At 40.7% G+C, this 19,157-nt stretch overlaps 1 protein-coding gene across 1 annotated transcript in view; it reads left to right on the top strand.

Annotated features, from left to right (window-relative positions):
• Positions 1-19,157, top strand: part of VPS13B (vacuolar protein sorting 13 homolog B) — a 932,812-nt gene that overhangs the window by 511,274 nt on the left and 402,381 nt on the right. The window contains 3 exon segments of the mRNA XM_029063425.2: positions 1,414-1,555; positions 6,865-7,276; positions 17,997-18,108. Of these exon segments, the coding sequence (XP_028919258.1) occupies positions 1,414-1,555; positions 6,865-7,276; positions 17,997-18,108 (666 nt within the window).

Genomic DNA, 19,157 nt, shown 5'->3' on the forward strand with positions numbered 1-19,157 from the left:
TTTTCCATCAAAATTGTGACTCACTCCCACTGTTTTGTGAGACCTAAGGGGATAGAGTGAAAAATGCAAAGTGTTAGTGTGGGAATCACATCGTTATTTGGAAATTCCATAGTAGTTTCCTAATTAATTTTTCTCCAAGGAAAAGAAATAGAATACTTTTAAAAAAAGTTGTATTGAAATACTTTGTTTCTGATCATTTTAAATAGAATAATTTAATTTTCTAATACCAGTTAATTTCTTAATGAAGTATGCATTAAATGAGTGGTTTCTTAGCCTTTTGAATTTTAAAAATATCCAATTCTGAAAAGGATTCATTTTTATTTTTACAGTTCATCACTAACATTGACATAATCCATTCTATGTTGGTAAATCACTCATAAATGTAATTGTAAAATATGGTGACTTTTTTTATTCAGAAGATGAAAGTCCATTACAATACGATTTCTCAATTCACCATTCAGAATGTAATTGGTGGTACTATTAAAAGTCATTCTCAGTTAATTAGTTTCTCTTGTTACTTTGGTTCATTCCTAATGAAGTTTTTCCTTTCATCAAAATATTTTTCATTTGCTTGTTTATCCTTAGACACTTATTAGAACTCTTGAAGATCCTATTGTCTTTAGCAAAGTGTTGATTGCTTCCTTGAAAATATGGTCGATGTAATTACCTTGTTTACATTGTCAAATCTAGCTTTCAATTAGGAATACTAATTGTTTGCATAATATCTATTTGAAGTACAGATGAAAAATGTCTAAATGATGTGAACTCAAACAAATTGCCTAGAATAGATAAGGTGAACATTGTGTTTTCCAGGCCAGGGGAAGGCTGGCAATCAGGACATTTTGAAGGAATATTTCTGCAATGCAAAGAAAAACTTGTGGTGAGACTCACTTAGTAAATACAATTTTTGGTAATTCTGTATTGTTAACCAAACTGTCTGTTCTTGGATGCAACAGGTAGGATGCTTACAGGATTTATCACACCAAGTAGACTCACTTTAGCTTTTTACCTCACAGCAAACTGAAATGGGTTTCCTTTTGAAATGGAATCGTCTCTATTTGAAATTCTTTAATTTTAATCATCGCCTCCCTGTGTTTATTGAATGAAAAGCTAAAAGATAAGGCAGGGTTGCTTTAATGCAATATATTTTTGAATTTTGCCATTTAAATGCCCTAAAACTATCCTGTGTAATTCCTTATCCCTGATTATTGCTGAAAATATAAAATTGACATTAAAAGAAAACATCCATTAACCATGGCTTTACAGAGAAAGGTCTAGGCCCAGGCTGTATCACGCAGCTTCTCAGGACTACGCAGACTTTAAAGCAGAACTGTAAATCCAAATCGATTTTGCTTATGGCTTTTTATTGCTTTTTGTCTCTCCACCCTCTCTCTTCCTGTTCACCACCTCAAGCCTTGGGGAAGAGTGTTGGTCTCTGGGGCAATATGGAGGTGTCTTCCTCTCCTGTACTGACAAGCTGAATAGACGCACCTTGTTGGTTCGACCCGTCAGCAAGCAGGACCCTTTCAGTAATTTCTCTGGCTTCTTTCCTTCTGTAAGAAACCATTTTAAAATTATACAACAAAACTTCCATTAACAGAAACCAGACAAGGGAATTGAATTCCTCAATCTAAAGAGCACTTTGTCATCCCTAGTGATTCGATTTCATCCATAAACAGGTTTATGGGTGAACTTTTAATCCTGTTACCTTCTTTCCCTTTTGTCATTAAACAGTCATAATGCTTAAGGAAGTCCCCGTTTATGGCCACTCTTAACTAGGTTGATGGACAGAGCTGTTATGTTATATGCCAATGACTCTGAGGACCAAGCATTTCAATTAAGAATCTCTTGAGTGCCAGAAATGTGTGGCTAGGAGGGCAGTCATCTTCCCCTGGAGTTGGGGTGGTAGGTGTGAAGGCTGTAGCCTTGCTTTACCAGGTTTGGGGGACAGCTGAAACCGAGAGCACCCTGACTCTTGGAGTCAGTGAGGAGCCAGCTGGAAGAGGAGCTCTCACGATGGATACTCCACCTGTATAATTGCTCAGCATGTGGTAGGCCATGATGGGGAGTGAGCGATCTCAGGCGCTTCTCCCTGGAAGCCATCCTTCATGTTCCCATCCTCCGTGTTCCCATCCTCCAAATCCATTTAAGAGAAGCAGCATGGCTTAGTGGAAAGTTCTGCCATTTAGCAGCTGTGTGACTTTGGGCAAGTCACTACACTTCTCTGTACCTCAGTTATCTCATCTATAAAATGGGGATTAAGATTGTGAGTCCCAGGTGGGACAACCTGATTACCATGTATCTCCCCCAGTGCTTAGAATAGTGCTTGGCACATAGGAGGCCCACAAATGCCATCATCATCATAACATTTTTTATAGAGGATTTGTACACACACACTAAATATAATTAGTTGTGTTCTGCTTTAAATACCTAATATTCCTTTTTTTTCTGGACGTGCATATTAAATTGGTATTGGATATCAAGAATTTTTTTCTTTAGAAATGCAGCTTTGCAGCCTGTACATACTTAAAAGGGGCAGGTTGAAAAACACAGTGATTGCTCAGTAAATGTTAACAGAATGCCTCATCTTTCCACTCCAACCCTGTCCTTTCCTAGACCTTCATATCACCGTAGGCAGCCCCACCATCCTATCTCACAAGTCCATCGTCTTGGCATTATTCTTGATTCACCTTTCTCATTTAACCCACATATTCGGTCTGTCATGAAAGCCGGTCAATTCTACCCTCACAGCATTTCTAGAATCCACCCCTTCCTCTCCATCCAAACTGGTACTCTTCTGCTCTAAGCGCTTATCACAGTCTTCCTCAACTTCTTTGTCAGTCTCCTCAGTGACCTCCCTGTCTCCGATCTCTACTTACTCCATTGCCCTTCACTTCACTCTGACTCCCAAATCATTTTTAATAATAATAATAAGAATGATGGCATTTGTTAAGCACTTACTATGTGCAAAGCACCATTTTAAGCGCCGGGCTGGATACAAGGTGATCAGCTTGTCCTATGTGGGGCTCACAGTCATAATCCCCATTTTACAGATGAGGTGAATTAGGCAGAGAAGTGAAATGACTTGCCCAAAGTCACACTGCTGACAAGCGGCAGCGATGGGATTAGAACCCATGATCCCTGACTCCCAAGCCCATGCTCTTTCCACTGAGCCACGCTGCTTCTCTTTTTCTAAAGCAGTCGTTCAATTCATGTCTCCCCGGTCCTCAGAAACCTCCAGTGCCTGTCCACCTGTCCCTGTGTCAAACAGAAACTATTTACCATCAGCTTTAATAAGCTCAATTAGCTCTCATTTGTACTTCATTGAACTCCTATTAATGGTGTGAGCAGTCCATAAATACCATTGATTGATTGACTACTACAACCCAGACTAAACACTTTGGTCCCCTAGTGCCAAAAATAATAATGATGATGATGGCATTTGTTAAGTGCTTACTATGTGCTAAGCACTGTTCTAAGTGCTGGGGTAGATACGAGGTCATCAGGTTGTCCCACTTGGGGCTCACAGTCTTAATCAGCGTGGCTTAGTGGAAAGACCCTGGGCTTGGGAGTCAGAGATCATGCGTTTGAATTCTGGCTCTGCCATTTGTCAGCTGTGTGACTCTGGGCAAGTCACTTAACTTGTCTGTGCCTCAGTTACCTCATCTGTAAAATGGGGACCAAGACCATGAGCCCCACATGGGGCAACCTGATAACCTTGTATTTATCCCAGTGCTTAGAACAGTGCTTGGCACATAGTAAGCGCTTAACAAATACCATTATTATTATTATTATTATTAATCTCCATTTTACAGGTGAGGTAACTAAGGCCCAGAGAAGTTAAGTGACTTGGCCAAAGTCACACAGCTGACAAGTGGAGGAGCCAGGATTAGAACCTACGACCTCTAACTCCCAAGCCCATGCTCTTTCCACTAAGCCACACTATATTTGATCTCACCTTTCTCACCACCGACCCCTTGCTCACTTCCTTCCTCTGACCTGGAACTTCCCCTTCCCCAGGAATGACAGACCACTCTCCCCATCTTCAAAACCCTACTAAAATCACATCTCCTCCAAGAGGCCTTGCCTGAGTAAGCGTTATTTCCTTGAATCACCCTCCTTTCTGCATCGCCTAGGCAATTGGCTTTATACTCCTTAAGCACTTTGATATAAACCCCACTGATAGACTCACAGTAGTTGTTTCCATAATCTTAGCCCTAGCTTTAATTTATTTTAATATTTATGTGCCCTTCTAGATTAGTTCCTTGTATGCAGGGATTGTGTCTACCTACACCTAGAGTATTGTACTCTCCCAAGGGCATAGTACAGTGCTTTACACATGGTAAACACTTAATAGCATTGATTGATTGATTGACAATTTTAGAGAAAGGTTATAGCCCTGCGAATCAGACAACCAGCATTCTAATCCCCAATCCACCACTTGCCGGCTGTGTTGTTTTGGGCAAGTCCCTTAAGTCATTTTTGCCTCTGTTTCCTCATCTGCAAAATGGAGATTCAATACCAGTTCTCCCTCTCGTTTAGACACAGAGCACTGTGTCGGGCAGGGAGTGTGACCCACATGATTAATTGTATCTGCCCCAGTGCTTGACACATAGTACACACTTAAATATCATTTTTATTATAATCTCACCACCCCACCCAATAGTTTTACAGCCAATCTCACATGCAAATTAGTACTACCAAACCATTTTCTTGAATTTTTGATGACTTTCAGAATATCCTAACCAGCAAGTTCAGTCATCAAGTGTAACTCATTAGGATTTTTTGAGTTTTTTTGATCTTTTTTGTTTGATTAAATTTTAGGTCAGGATAGCATGACTTCCAATTTACTTAAAGAAATTAGTAAAGCATTAATAAATCCCTTTATTCTTGGGTTTAGTGCACAAGAGTATAAACAGTGCTTGTACATAAATACCTTTTGTATACTATGTGTATGTAGTTTACATTTATAAACATTGGGTTTTAAGGCAGAAATAAAAGTAATTTGTGATTTGAAATATGTTTTCCAAAATCCCGGGCATATTGTCTCTCTCTAGCATTAGATGTGTTGGCTGTAAAACACAACGCTCATGTTAATGGAAGTTCTGTTTGGGTTGATTTTTTTTTCCATGTTAATGTTGGTGTAATACATTTTCATACTTTTGTTTGTTTTTTCTTCAACTTCTGCTTCTGAAAAAGAAAACTTGATTACTAATGACTAAATCCTTCTTGATTGCCCTATTTTCTTTACCATATGTTCTTTCAACATTCCAAAATTAAAAGGGTAAAATACTAACACTTAGTAAAGTATGTAAAGATAAGAAATATCTTTATGAAATAACTTATGAATTTAAGAAGCTTATGAACTTATGAAATAAGTTGAAAGAGCTTTATTCTGTATTTGCAGAATGTTGACATTCTTAATGCTGCTTTAGCAATATTAATTGACATCTAATCTACTAATTATATGTTCTGCCAAAATAAATATAATGTATATTTTAAAATATTTCATTTCATAAAAGCTAGTGAAGTTTCTTCATATTTTCTATAATTTTGTTCATTAATAGTAAGGGTTTTAGAAATAATGCCATTACCACTGCCTTATATTTTTTTGTCCCAGAAATCTTATTTAAAATGTAGAGATTTTGTCCACCCAGAGCCAAAATCTGTGAGTTTAATGGAATACAGAAAAATGATTATACTTGAAGGAATTGTAATTGGTGTTCTACATAAGTCCTTATTGAAAATTATGTTTTGTAAAAACTATTTTAAAGACAAGGCTTGTGGACAGCATAGATTCACAGAAAGGAAAGTTGAAAGGAATAGAATTTTAAAAAACAAAGCAGTTTGTTGATTCTTTGCCTTATGTTATCCTAGCACCGTACCAAACTCAGGGTTTTACTGTTGCCCCAAATGGTTCTGAAGGAGACTCTGATTTGTCAGTCAGTGATACTACATCCTAATAACCATCATGGCCCCTTGAAAGTTATTGCATCCCAGATCCCGGGAGATCCTGTTTAAATTAAGCCTTTCTTTACTGCAGTGTCAAAATTCTACTTAGAAAAATAGCCTACAAGGCTTCAGGTGCTTTCTGCCCCATGGTCACAAAAAACAATGTTTAAAAGGGTGCTAATCTCTAGAAGAGAGTTTGACGAGCATCTGTTCTGTTGTATTTGTTGAAGTCAATCAATCAATCAGTGGTATTTAGTGAGCGCTTACTAATTGCAGAGTGCTGTACTAAGTACTTAGGAGAGTACAGTACAGCAGAGTTAAGATACATTCCCTGCCCACAACGAGCGTACAGTAAGAGGAGCAGCATGGCTCAGTGGAAAGAACCTGGGCTTGGGAGTCAGAGGTCATGGGTTCAAATACTAGCTCTGCCACTTGTCAGCTGTGTGACTGTGGGCAAGTCACTTCACTTCTCTGGGCCTCAGTTACCTCATCTGTAAAATGGGGATTAAGACTGTGAGCCTCATGTGGGACAACCTGATTACCTTGTATCTCCCCCAGCGCTTAGAACAGTGCTCTGCACATAGTAAGCGCTTAACAAATACCAACATTATTATTATTATTAAGTGTTCATTGTATATTAAAGTCTTTCCTTCAAAGACTTCACAATTGGCATCTTACAAATCATGAAACCTCGTTAGTACTGCATGTATAGTAAATTTGTGTCACGCACAATCAAGGGGCCTTTGTTACCTGGTTCAAATACATTTCTAATGGAAAGAATAGGCCTATCGAGCTTATTAAATGAATACATTAAAGTGAGAAAAATGTAAAGGATAATCACAATATTTTCTTTTTAAGATGTTTATCTCTTCATAACAAAATATTTCTTGTAATTTCCTTTTCTTGGAACAGACCACCACAAAACTTTTAGATGGCTCGCATCAGCAGCAGCATGGATTTCTCTCTCTTACATATACAAAAGCTGTAACTAAAAATGTCAGGCACAAGTTAACATCACGAAGTGAAAGAAGAAGCTTCCACAAGTTGTCCGAAGGTCTAACGGATGGTTCTCCTCATTTCCTTCACGAGATACTTCTTTCAGCCCAAGCATTTGATGTTGTTCTCTATTTTCCTTTGCTCAATGCAATTGCAAATATATTTCAAGCAAAGCTCCCCCGGACCCAAAAAGAGAAGAGGAAGTCTTCTGGTCAGCCGATGAGGACTCACACACTCACCTCCCGCAGTTTGCCTTTGATTTATATCAACACGGGTGTAATCAGAGTTTTTTTCCCCAAAACTGAAGAAAGTCAACGTACTGCTAAAGGTACTGTACCTTCAGTTTGTTAATATGCATGGTTTTTGAGTGCTTTCCTGTGACACCTTTTTAGGGTATTCTGGGGAAAGTAACCGCATGAATGTTCTGGTGATTGATGGTTTCAGGAGATATCCCAATTTTCAGTACAGATGAAATGACATTTGCCTTTAGAGTCGATTTCTGAACCTCTTGGACTCCAAGGCCCAGAAGTAGAAAGCTCAGGAGGATGATAAGAATTTTGGAAAAGTGTGTTTTGGGCAATTTGTGTAAGGTACCCAATTCTCCTGATCACAGGTATTGAGGAGCATACCGTTATGAATGAATTTATCCGTCATTTTGAAAGAGACGGTAGCTCCTCAAATGATATGAAGATAGAGAATTCCTTGTCCTCTTTCCATCTGTGGAGTAGCAAAGGGGCAGGCCCTTTCAATCATTTATAGAACTTGTACACTGCTCTGTCAATATTTAGAGCTCCCTGGAGTTTTTGCTGAGTTCTTGGAGAGCTCAGTAAGAAGCAGTTCAGTAGCAAACAGGAGCTGTTCCTGCTGCCGCCTAAAACTACCATAAAGCCTTTCGTACTTTGAAGTACCCTCAGTCATGTCTCTGATTGAGAATTTTTGCCGAAGAATATTTAAATAGTAACAGTGATGATAGCATGTGCTCCTAGGAACTTCCAGGATGAGACTTGCCCTCCAACTCCCTACACTTCCCAACTTCCCCCCAACCTCTTCCACCTGAAAAATAGGTGAAATGTGCTGTTTGCACCTGTGAGAAAATTTATCTATTTCCCCCCATGTATTGTCCTCTAAAATACCACAGTTGGATAATAATAATCCTTATGGTATTTGTTAAGTGCTTACTATCTTCTAGACTGTGAGCCCCTTGTTGGGTAGGGATTGTCTGTATTTGTTGCTGAATTGTACTTTCCAAGTGTTTAGTAGAGTGCTCTGCACACAGTAAGCACTCAATAAATATGATTTAATGAATGAATGAATGTGCCAGGCACTGTTCTAAGTGCTGGGATAGATACAAGATAATTAGTTTGGACACAGTCCCTGTTCCATACAGGGGTCACAATCTTAATCTCCATTTTACAGATGAGGGAACTGAGGCCCAGAGAAGTGAAGTGACTTCCTCAAGTTCACACAGCAGACAAGTGGTGGAGCTAGGATTAGAACCCTTGACTTTCTGACTCCCAGGCCCATGCTCTACCCCCAGGCTATTCTGCTTCCCAATGCATTATTGGTGTGGTATTGAGTACATGAGTCAGGAGCTAACATTTCTTACTTCTATCTACAATCATTGCCAGCAGCATTAGTCTTTAGATACATGGCAATATTAAACAGACATAGAAGACCTGATCTCTGTCCTGGAGGCACTTTTAATGTAGAACAGAAAAGAAGTAAGAATAAAAGCATAAATATAAATGAAGAAGACAAAAGTAGGAAAGTAAACATAACATCTAAAAACAGGTATGCACATGACAGAGTTGATAGGGTGGCATGTCCAAGTGAACTGTGACATTTGTGATGTTTACTATTATGTTTACTCATGTTTACTATGACTTAAGTACTGTACTAAGCACTAGGGTTGATACAGTATATGCAGATCATACACAGTTCCTTGTTTCACTTGGGGCTCACAGTCTGAGTTGAGAGACCAGGTATCAAAGCCCCATTGAATCGATAAGGAAACTGAGGCCCAGAGAAATTAAATGAGTTGCCCAAGGTCACACAGGGGACAGTGGTGGAGGCGGGATTAGAACCCAGGTCAGAGGACTCCCAGGTTGGTGAGGATTAGCTGTGGAATGCTTTTTTAAAAAAGTTGCTTTTTTAAGAGGTTTTTGCAAATGGAGAGGGATTCATTCATTTCATTCATTCGTTATTTATTGAATGCTTACTATGTACAGACCACTGTCCTATGTAGTTTGGCAGGTTTGATGAGGGAAGGAGAAAGCATAGGTAGGGGGTCAGAGGACCAAGAGTCATCGAATGACTACAGTTTAGGAAGTTGGCTAGAATCTTTCTGCGTGACTTAGTGGATAGAGCATGGGCGTGGGAGTCAGAAGGACCTGGGTTCTAATCCCAGCTTTGCCGCATGTTTGCTGGGTGACCCTTGGGCAAGTCACTTAACTTCTCTGGGCCTCAGTTACCTCATCTGTAAAATTCATTCATTCATTCAATCGTCTTTATTGAGCGCTTACTGTGTGCAGAGCACTATACTAAGTGCTTAGAAAGTACAATTCAGCAATAGAGACAATCCCAACCCCACAGTGGGCTCCACAACTGTACTGTTGAGTAGAAGGTAATGCACTCATTTCTAATATTCATAATTTCCCCTCTTAAAATAAGAAAAGGGAAATAGGGGTTTTTCTGTGTTCTTACTGAATTCACCAATTATTTTAAATTTTCCACTGATGCTTTTCAGAGATAAGAAAAAGAGTATGTTCAGCCTGTGTGCATTTCACATTAGCTTCCCATACCCAAACAATACCCTATAAGATAATAAAGAATCAGACTAAAGAGGTCTCTAGGTAATGTCCACATCTATTTGTCTGGGCACTCTGCTGATGCTGTAAATTTCTTAAAAATATGATATAGTAGAAAAAAATCAATGAATGAAGGAATTCATTTTGATTGAAGACAAGCTAAAATGGGGACTTAGAGTGTGAAGCCCCATCTAGGACAGAGACTGTGTCCAACCTGATTGACTTGAATCTACTCCAGTGCTTAGAACAGTGCTTGGCACACAGTAAGAGCTTAACAAGTACTACTATTATCATTATTATTTCTGACCGAGCATGCCCAGTAAACCTCATCAATAGTTCAGTTGATTTCCCACTCCTGAGAGTCAGGCTAAAGGCCCTGAGAAAATTGAAATGAAACTAAGAGAAACAACCTTGTGAAGAATTTGGAGGCAGCTGTTCTTTTATTGCCATTTCTCAATGAATAGCTGTAGGGACAGAGGAAGGGACAAAAAACACATTAAGGGAGAGCTCCTGGCAGCCCCTAAGCAGTCAAAACGGACACGCCTCGCCGACATCCTTTCAGCACAGCGTAGAGGCGTCCTCGAAATGGTTATGAAATTTCCTGGTCATGGATATGGAAGACCTTTTGGCCCAACTCAGTTCTATTATATTTATCGAACACCCACTTCAAGAGCCTGGGTGGCCTCATCCACTAGGCAGTGAGCTGGGTTGGGGGGAAGGGGAAAGGGGAAGACGGAGAAACAGACTGACTGGTGCCTGAACAACAGAAAGGTCAGTGTGCTACTGTCAACGCCTTCGTTGATGCTGAAATTGTCCTAGCATATTCCTCCCTACCCCTCCTCCACTCACTCCTTCCTCCTCTCCTCTTTTGGAAGTGGGTTCAGACCCGATTTGCCGCCTAGGAGAAATGACAAGAGAAGCGGTGTAGTGGAAAGAGCAAAGTTCTACTCTCCTCTCCACCATTCGTCGGCTTGTGTGACCTTGGGCAAGTTGCTGAATTTCTTTATGCCTCAGTTCCCTCATCTGCAGAATGAAGATTCAATCTCTCTTCTCCCTCCTGTTTAGACTATGAGCCCCATATGGGACTTGATTTATCTTGTACCTATCCCAGTGCTTAGTACAGTGCTTAACATGTGATAAGAGAAGCAGCGAGATTTAGTGGAAAAAGCAAAGGCTTGGGAGTCAGAGGAAGTGGGTTCTAATCCCGGCTTCGCCAATTGCCTTAAATGACCTTGGGCTAGTCACTTAACTTCTCTGTACCTCAGTTACGTCCTCTGTAAAATGGGGATTAAGACTGTGAGCCCCACATGGGACAAACTGACTACCTTGTAACTACCCCAACACTTAGAACAGTGCTTGGCACATAGTAAGAGCTTAACAAATACCATAATTATTATTAGTAGTATTATTATAAGTGCTTAACAGATATCACAGTTATTATCATTATTATTGTTGCTCGTGAATGACCCGTTGCCAGGTCAGTATCGGGGCACAGTGGTCTTATGGGCTATTTCAGTTTGCTGACCCTATTTCCCTCCCTGCCCCCGTCTTCCTCCTCCCACCTCATCACTATATTACACATCACAAACGATTTTCCCCCCGGAGTCATCAGAACCTTAAAAATATCCACATATTTTAAGCAGAATTTATGCCCCCTTTTTAACTGCTGCTAGGCTAGCAGCCTGGTGGCTTAGTGGGTAGAGCATAGGCCTGGCAGTCAGAAGGAACAAGTTCTAATCCTGGCTCTGCTATGTGACCTTGGGTAAATTGCTTCACTTCTCTGGGCCTCAGTTACATCATCTGGAAAATGGGGTTTAAGACTGTGTTCCCTGTGTGGGACAGAGACTGCATCCAACCTGATTACCTTGTATCCACCCCAGTACTAAGTACAGTACCTGGCACATAGTAAGCGCTTAACAATACCACAGTTATTATTATTATCCCTCAAATTCATTCTTCATTCATTGAGTGCTTACTAAGTGCTTACTAAGCGCTTGGAATGTATAATTGGGCAACAGATAGAGACAATCCCTGCCCAACAACGAACTCACAGTATAAAAGGGGGAGACAACAAAACAAGTAGTCAGGCATCAATGCCATAAAAATAGATAAATAGAATCATAGATGTATACAAATCATTAATACAATAGAGTAATAAATAGTATAAACAAATATACACAAGTGCTGTGGAGAGGGGAAGGAGGTAGAGCAGAGGGAGGGAGTAGGGGGAATGGGAAGGGGAGGAGGAGCAGAGGGTAAGGGACGGCTCAGTCTGGAAAGGTAGTCATCATCAAAACTGGTAGATTCAGTGGGCATAGAGGCTAAGCCATGACTAAAGGTGGATGATAGGCTTGCACCCTATGGAGTGTTGACCGTGTGTCCCTCTGCTTTAGATACAATCTTCCTACATAGAGATGGGGCTGCAATAGCTAGTGTACTGGGATTTGGCCCCAAAGGCGCCAGCCACTTTGTCCAGGCCCTGGCTTTTTCTTATACATTTTTAAACATTGAAAGGAAAGACTGGAGAAGTAGCAAAAGCCTTTTAGAGTTCAGACAAGCTGGTGTAATAATAATGTTGGTATTTGTTAAGCACTTACTATGTGCAGAGCACTGTTCTAAGCGCTGGGGTAGACACACGGGAATCAGGTTGTCCCACGTGGGGCTCACAGTCTTTATCCCCATTTTACAGATGAGGTAACTGAGGCACAGAGAAGTTAAGTGACTTGCCCACAATCACACAGCTAACAAGTGGCAGAGCTGGGATACAAACCCATGACCTCTGACTCCAAAGCCCATGCTCTTTCCACTGAGCCACGCTGCTTAAAGGAACAAAATGAGGAAAGGAGAATAGCTCCCTGTGAAATCCAAAGTTGAGATTGTTAAGCCATCCCCTCCCTAGTTCTTTCATTCATTCAGTAGTATTTACTGAGCACTTACTATGTGCGTAGCACTGCACTAAGTGCTTGGAATGTACAATTCGGCAACAGATAGAGATAATCCCTGCCCAATGATGGGCTCACAGTCTAATCGGGGGAGACAGACAGCAAAGCAAAACAGAACAAAACAAAACAAGGCCACATCATCAAGATAATCTATATTCACCCTCAGACCCAACCCTGTCTAGACGGCAGTATGACACTGGAGCATTTCCAAGCACTTCGTACAGTGCTCTGCATGCCGTAAGCGCTCAGTAAATATGGTTGAATGAATGAATGGATTCCCTTTGAAAATGGTTTGCTAAATGGTTTTTGGCAGTTCTTAAACTTAAAATAAACCCTTTTTTAGAGGAAAGAATTACATGTGCAGGCCATGCTTGGGGAAAGGTAGTAGGTAGAAGTGGCAGAAATAGCAGTAGCAGCAATAATAGCACTAATAGCAGCTTTGATAAAAACAGTAGTAATAATAATAATAATGGTATTTGTTAAGCGCTTACTATGTGCCAAGCACTGTTCTAAGCACTGGCACAGATAACAGATAATCAGATTGACCTATGTGGGACTCACAGTCTTAATCCCCATTTTACAGTTGAGGAAACTGAAGCACAGAGAAGTGACGTGACTTGCCCATGGTCACACAACAGACAAGTAGCAGAGCCAGGATTAATAATAATAATACTAATAATGTTTGTATTTGTTAAGCGCTTACTATGTGCAGAGCAAAGCGCTGAGGTAGATACAGGGTAATCAGGTTGTCCCACTTGAGGCTCACAGTCTTAAACCCCATTTTACAGATGAGGTGACTGTGGCACCGAGAACTTAAATGACTGCTATTAGAAAAATGAATGTGTACACGTGCTGTGGGGTGAGGAAGGGAGTAAAGTAGAGGGAGGGAGTAGGGGTGATGATGGGAGTAGAGGAGGAGGACCAGTCTGGGAAGGCCTCCTGGAGGAGCTGGGCTCTCAGTAGGGCTTTGAAGGGGGGAAGAGAGCTAGTTTGGCAGATGTGAGAAGGGAGGGCGTTCCAGGACAGCGGTAGGATGTGGACCAGGGGTCGACAGCTGGACAGGCGAGAATGAGGTACAGTGAGGAGGTTAGTGGCAGCAGAGGAGCAGAGTGTGCAGGCTGGGCTGTAGAAGGAGAGAAGGGAGGTGAGGTAGGAGGGGGAAAGATGACGGAGAGCTTTGAAGCCAAGAGGGAGGAGTTTTTGCTTGACACACAGGTTGGAGATTTTTGAGGAGTGGGGTGACATGCCCAGAAAGTTTCTATAGAAAGATAATTCAGGTAGCAGAGTGAAGTATAGACTCAAGCAGGAAGAGACAGGAGGATGAGAGATGCTTCCCCGAAGGGCCAGCTGCAAATTAGTTTTTTATGTCACAACTGGAAGTTCTGGTTCTCCAAATCTGAAATAAAATCTTTCTCTGCAAACACAAATTTCCACCATCTGCTTACATAACTGGTATAGCAACCTTGACTCATTTTCCACGAAAAAGAACTTAAAGCATAACTGTCCATTTTCAACTATACTGTTGACTATAGTAACTTCATTAAGGCATAGTTATAATTTTAAATGTAATTCCTGGTCATATACTTTTTATTTTAAAACCCACTGTTTTTCTTGAGCCTCTACAGATGCAGTTCACCAATCCAGGTGCCTAAATGTTTCCTATAGAAACACTGGAGCATGCTAAGTACTATTCATATGCCCAAATTCTCTAGCCCCAGCTCACATGTGGGTTGAATTTGCAACTGAGCAGCACTGAAGGCCAGAGTAACTCCTTGGTTCCCCTCCCGCTAGGCAGGAAACAAGGAGTATTTAATCTTTTCTCCTTGTGTTTGGATGGACAGAAGGAGATAAGTTGGATGGGTGGAGATAAGTTTTTGACTACTGTGGGTGCATCTTTTGTGTGCCGCCATCAATTTCTTTCCTCTGCCAAATTCTCCCATTTGAGTAAGTAGCTTGGAGTCCTTTCTTCAGGATTCCTTTGAGCTGTTGGGCTTCAAAAGACCTATTTCTCAACTACCCTCTCAAACTGAAGAGCCACCATACAGCCACACGACTTTAAGAAGAATGAATAGGTTGAATTGAAACATGAAATCTGAAAACGTCAGAAGTGTAAAATTAGAGATTGAAAAGTTTATACCAGTACCTGGCTTGATCAAAATGAAGTAGTTTTCCCACTCACATTCTAGATATCTAAATAATATTCTATTTAGAATTATTATTATTTAGAACAGCATTCTAAATAATACTCTTGTCCATCCTCTAAGTGGTGTCTCCCAAGACAAGCACTCCTTAACTGTAAAGAGGGAAGCAGTGTGGCCTAGTGGGTAAAGCATGAGCCTGAGAGTCAGGAGGACCTGAGTTCTAATGCTGACTTTGTCATTTGTCTGTCGTGATTTTGAGTTAAGTCTCTTCACTTCTGTGCCTCAGTTGCCTCATCTGTAAAATGAGGATTAGGACTGTGAGCCCCATGTGGGACAGGGACTGTGTCCAACTCGATTAGAGCACAGGCCTAGGAGACCAAAGGACTTGCGTTCTACTCCCAGCTCTGCCCCTTGTGTGCTGTGTGACCTTAGGCAAGTCATTTAACTTCTCTGTGCCTGTTACCTCATCTGTGAGCCCCATGTGGGTCAGGAACTGTGTCCAACCTGATTGCCTTCTATCTACCCCACATACAATAGTATTTATTGAGCACTTACTGTGAGCAGAGCACTGTACTAAGCACTTGGTACATAGTAAGGACTTAAATATCATAGGGGAAAAAAAGATGCTCATGTGATCAAATATTGGTTGGATGGTAGTAGTTACGATCATTCAGAAACTAACCGAAAGCTGCATGCAAGTGGGCTGAATGTCTAATCTCCCTGCTGCCAAATTACATTTTATATATCACAATTAGAAATTCTGACTCAGCCAATCTTAACTATTCTTCCCACATTGACTCTGAGTCCCACGTTGAGACAGGGACTATTCAACCTGACTGTCTTGTATTTTCCCCAGTGCTTAGGACAGTTCTTGGCACATACTAAGCATTAAATACCATAGTTATTACTGAGCACTGTGCTAAGTGATAGGGAAATTGCAAGGCGGACAGATTTTTTGGTGGTTTTTGTTAAGTGCTTTTTCTGTGTCAAGCACTGTCCCAAACCCTGGAGTAGATACAAGGTAGTCAAGTTGTACCCAGTCCCTATCCCACTTGGGGCTCACAATCTAAGTAACAGAAGAGAACAGGGGTTGAATCCCCATTTTACAGTTGAGGAAACTTAAGCCCAGAGCAGTTAAGCTACTTGCCCAAGGTCACACAGCAGGCAGGTTGTGTAGCCAGGATTAGAACCCAGGGAAGCAGGAAGCAGCGTGGCTCAGTGGAAGGAGCCTGGGCTTGGGAGTCAGAGGTCATGGGTTCGGATCCCGACCTTGCCACTTGTTAGCTGTGTGACTGTGGGCAAGTCATTTAAATTCTCTGGGCCTCAGTTACCTCATCTGTAAAATGGGGATTAACTGTGAGCCTCATGTGGGACAATCTGATTACCCTGTATCTACCCCAGCGCTTAAAACAGTGCTCTGTACATAGTAAGCACTTAACAAATACCAACATTATTATTATCTTCTGATTCCCCAGCCTCTGCTCTTTCCTCTAGGCCACACTGCTTCCCGTCTGTGTCCCATACGTGGCTCATGTCACTTATTACTTAATGAAAGATAAACAGATACATAGGTTTGCTCATGGTTTCAAGAACAGTTCAGTGCTTTAAGTCCTAAATTGAAGCCACAGTTTAAAATCAAGCAGCTGTAGTGTGTTGGAAATATCAGTTTACTATGGATCAGGAAGTTTTTGGTGATATCAAGTGGCAGTCTAATATTAATATTAATTACAATGTTCCCAATCTTTTTTGAGGTCTGAATAACATCACTGGTGATGGTAAATTTGACTGTAAGCTCCTTGAAGGCCAGGGATGTGTCTTTTTGTTACCTGTAACTCCCCTCAGTACTTAGTGCAGTATTCTGCACCTGACTTAAAAAATAGCACTAAAATAAACTACACATATCCAAATTCCTTTGGGAAAGAAAACCTTGAAGTACAACTCAGTGTCTTGGAAGTAGCATGGCCTAGTGGAAAGAGCTTAGGCTGGGAATCCGAGGACCTGGGTTTAATTCCAAGTCTGCCACTTGCCTCCTGACTCTGTGACCTCGGACAAGTCACTTAACTTCTCTGGACCTCCGTTTCCTCAACTGTAAAATGGGGGCTCAATACCCATTCTGTCTCCTACTTAGACCATGAGCCCTACGTGGGACTGGAACTGTGTCAGACTTGATTATCATGTAATTAGTACAGTGCTTGGCACATAGCAAGCAGTTAACAAATACCACAATTATTACAAGGTAACGCCCCGAAGAATATCAGTGAAATCACCCGCTGCTACTCAGACACAGAGGCATTTTCATATTCAGTCAATGAATCAATTAATTAATGGTTTTTATTGAGCACCTTCTGAGTGCTAGGCACTGTCCTGAGTTCTTATGTGAGTACAACATGAGAAATTTTGTTTTCTTTTCCTCAGAAACTACCTTAGCTCCTCACTTAATTAGAATTTGGGACTCAGGCCAGTGAACCCTAGATTTGTTTAGACTTGGCCTCCCTCCTTGCTGCTTCTCTCTTTGAATTTATTGGTAGGAGGAGCCTTGGGCACCATTCTTTTACCTCAGGGTCCTCCTGGCTGCTTTTCTTTCTGTCATTCTCCCACTGAGTGCTCCTTTCTCCATACACTCAAGAACAGTGGAGCTGCCTAATCAAGGGATCAGAGTTGTGTCTGATATCTTTCAGTCCACAGATCTAGCTCCTCCTAAGAGATGAATCATGGTATTGTGGAAGGAGGTGCTGAGTATTTCTTCCTTCCTCCAAATAGAAGTGTTTCAACTGTCTAAATGAGATTGTTGGCCCTCACGGTAGGATCCATTGGGGCCCGGGGAGATCACCTCAGGGTCTTCTGTGTTGGGGCCAGAGGAGATCATTTCTCTAAAGTCAGTTCATCTGTTGAGTGCCAGTTTATGGAGATCCTCAATGTCTAGATCCATGCTTTAATCCAGCCTATACTATTAGGGGAAAAGTTAATGAAAGCAGAGTAAACACCCTGAAACTTTTGTGATGTTCAAATTTGTTTCTAATGTACCCATTACTCTTCAGTGAGCTGATGAACGTCTGTCTTTTAAAATGTGCCTTTTTCAGAGTACTTTCTTTTCTTTGTAATGCTACGGCGCCCATGTACATTCTAGATCCTAAGAAGCACCTCTTTCCTTGTAGCAGCTCATCAAGCGGCGAAAGAAGACACTCTGGTTCTGAAGATTGGCTCAGTTTCCATGACTCCTCAGGCTGACAACCCACTTTGCAGAACTATCCTCAGGAAAGACATTTACCAGTAAGTTCATTCTTTTATGCTCAGTTTTTCGAAAAGCGTTCATTGTGGACTGATCAGTGAACCTGATGTGGCCTGTAAAATTCTTTCCATTTAAGGTCTTTTGATATTCAAAACCAGGTTTTTCTGATTTTCTTCAGTTGTGGGTTTTAAAATTCACTCAGACAAATCAAGTATTTCTGTGAAGTGTTGATGAGTTACAGAATTTGAACATCAAATCAGTGCAAAATTAAATTGCGGAGCTCAATTAAGAGTATTTTAATAGATACTCTTAATTTAACTAAATCTCTGACCACAAGAGAATATGAGGAGGAACCTTTTAGAACTGCTACGCCACTTCGTAGTCCTACTGTATAAAATATAGTAGGTTTTCATAATGTAAATGTTAGCAGACATTTGAAATGCAGACTGTTGATGTCATGTGGATCAAAGCTGTAAAGAAAAGCAAACTTCTAAGGAGAAATTTCACAGTAAACACATTTTCTGTGAAAATGACCTGCTCTGGATTTTGTCACTGAGTATTTGCAAACCACACTAAGCGTATATGGGCGGCAAAACTGGCAAACATATGTAATCAACATGATAAAAATAATATATGATTCTTACTGGAGTTGGCACTGTTGTCAGACATGAAAGTATAGTTGCAAATAATATCAAGTGAGAAAAGTCACAGCAATACAGATGAACAAGTGTCTTTTAGTTCCTGTTGGTCTGTTTCTCAGATGTGGCAATAGCTCTCTCTTTTTTTTTTTTTTAAAGAATTTCATACTACACTTCAATAGAAGTTAGAAAAACCAAAATCCTTTCCCAGCAGTAAAACATTTACTGCCTCGAAAATGACAAGTATTTTACTTTTAGCAGTCTACTTTTAGTAGAGCCAAAGGGTTTTAGGAAGGCAGGCCATCCAACAGACACTCTTTTTTTAGAGTTATTTGGCAGTTCAGCCTTATTTTTTTTTATTAATTCCTTGACAGATTATCCATTTTGCCTTGTTTTCCACTCAAAGGTTAATTCTATAAATGTATTCACCTTTGTTAGTTTTAATTTCACTT

The sequence above is a fragment of the Ornithorhynchus anatinus genome, chromosome 4 (genome assembly GCF_004115215.2).
Source record: "Ornithorhynchus anatinus isolate Pmale09 chromosome 4, mOrnAna1.pri.v4, whole genome shotgun sequence".
NCBI lineage: Eukaryota > Metazoa > Chordata > Mammalia > Monotremata > Ornithorhynchidae > Ornithorhynchus > Ornithorhynchus anatinus.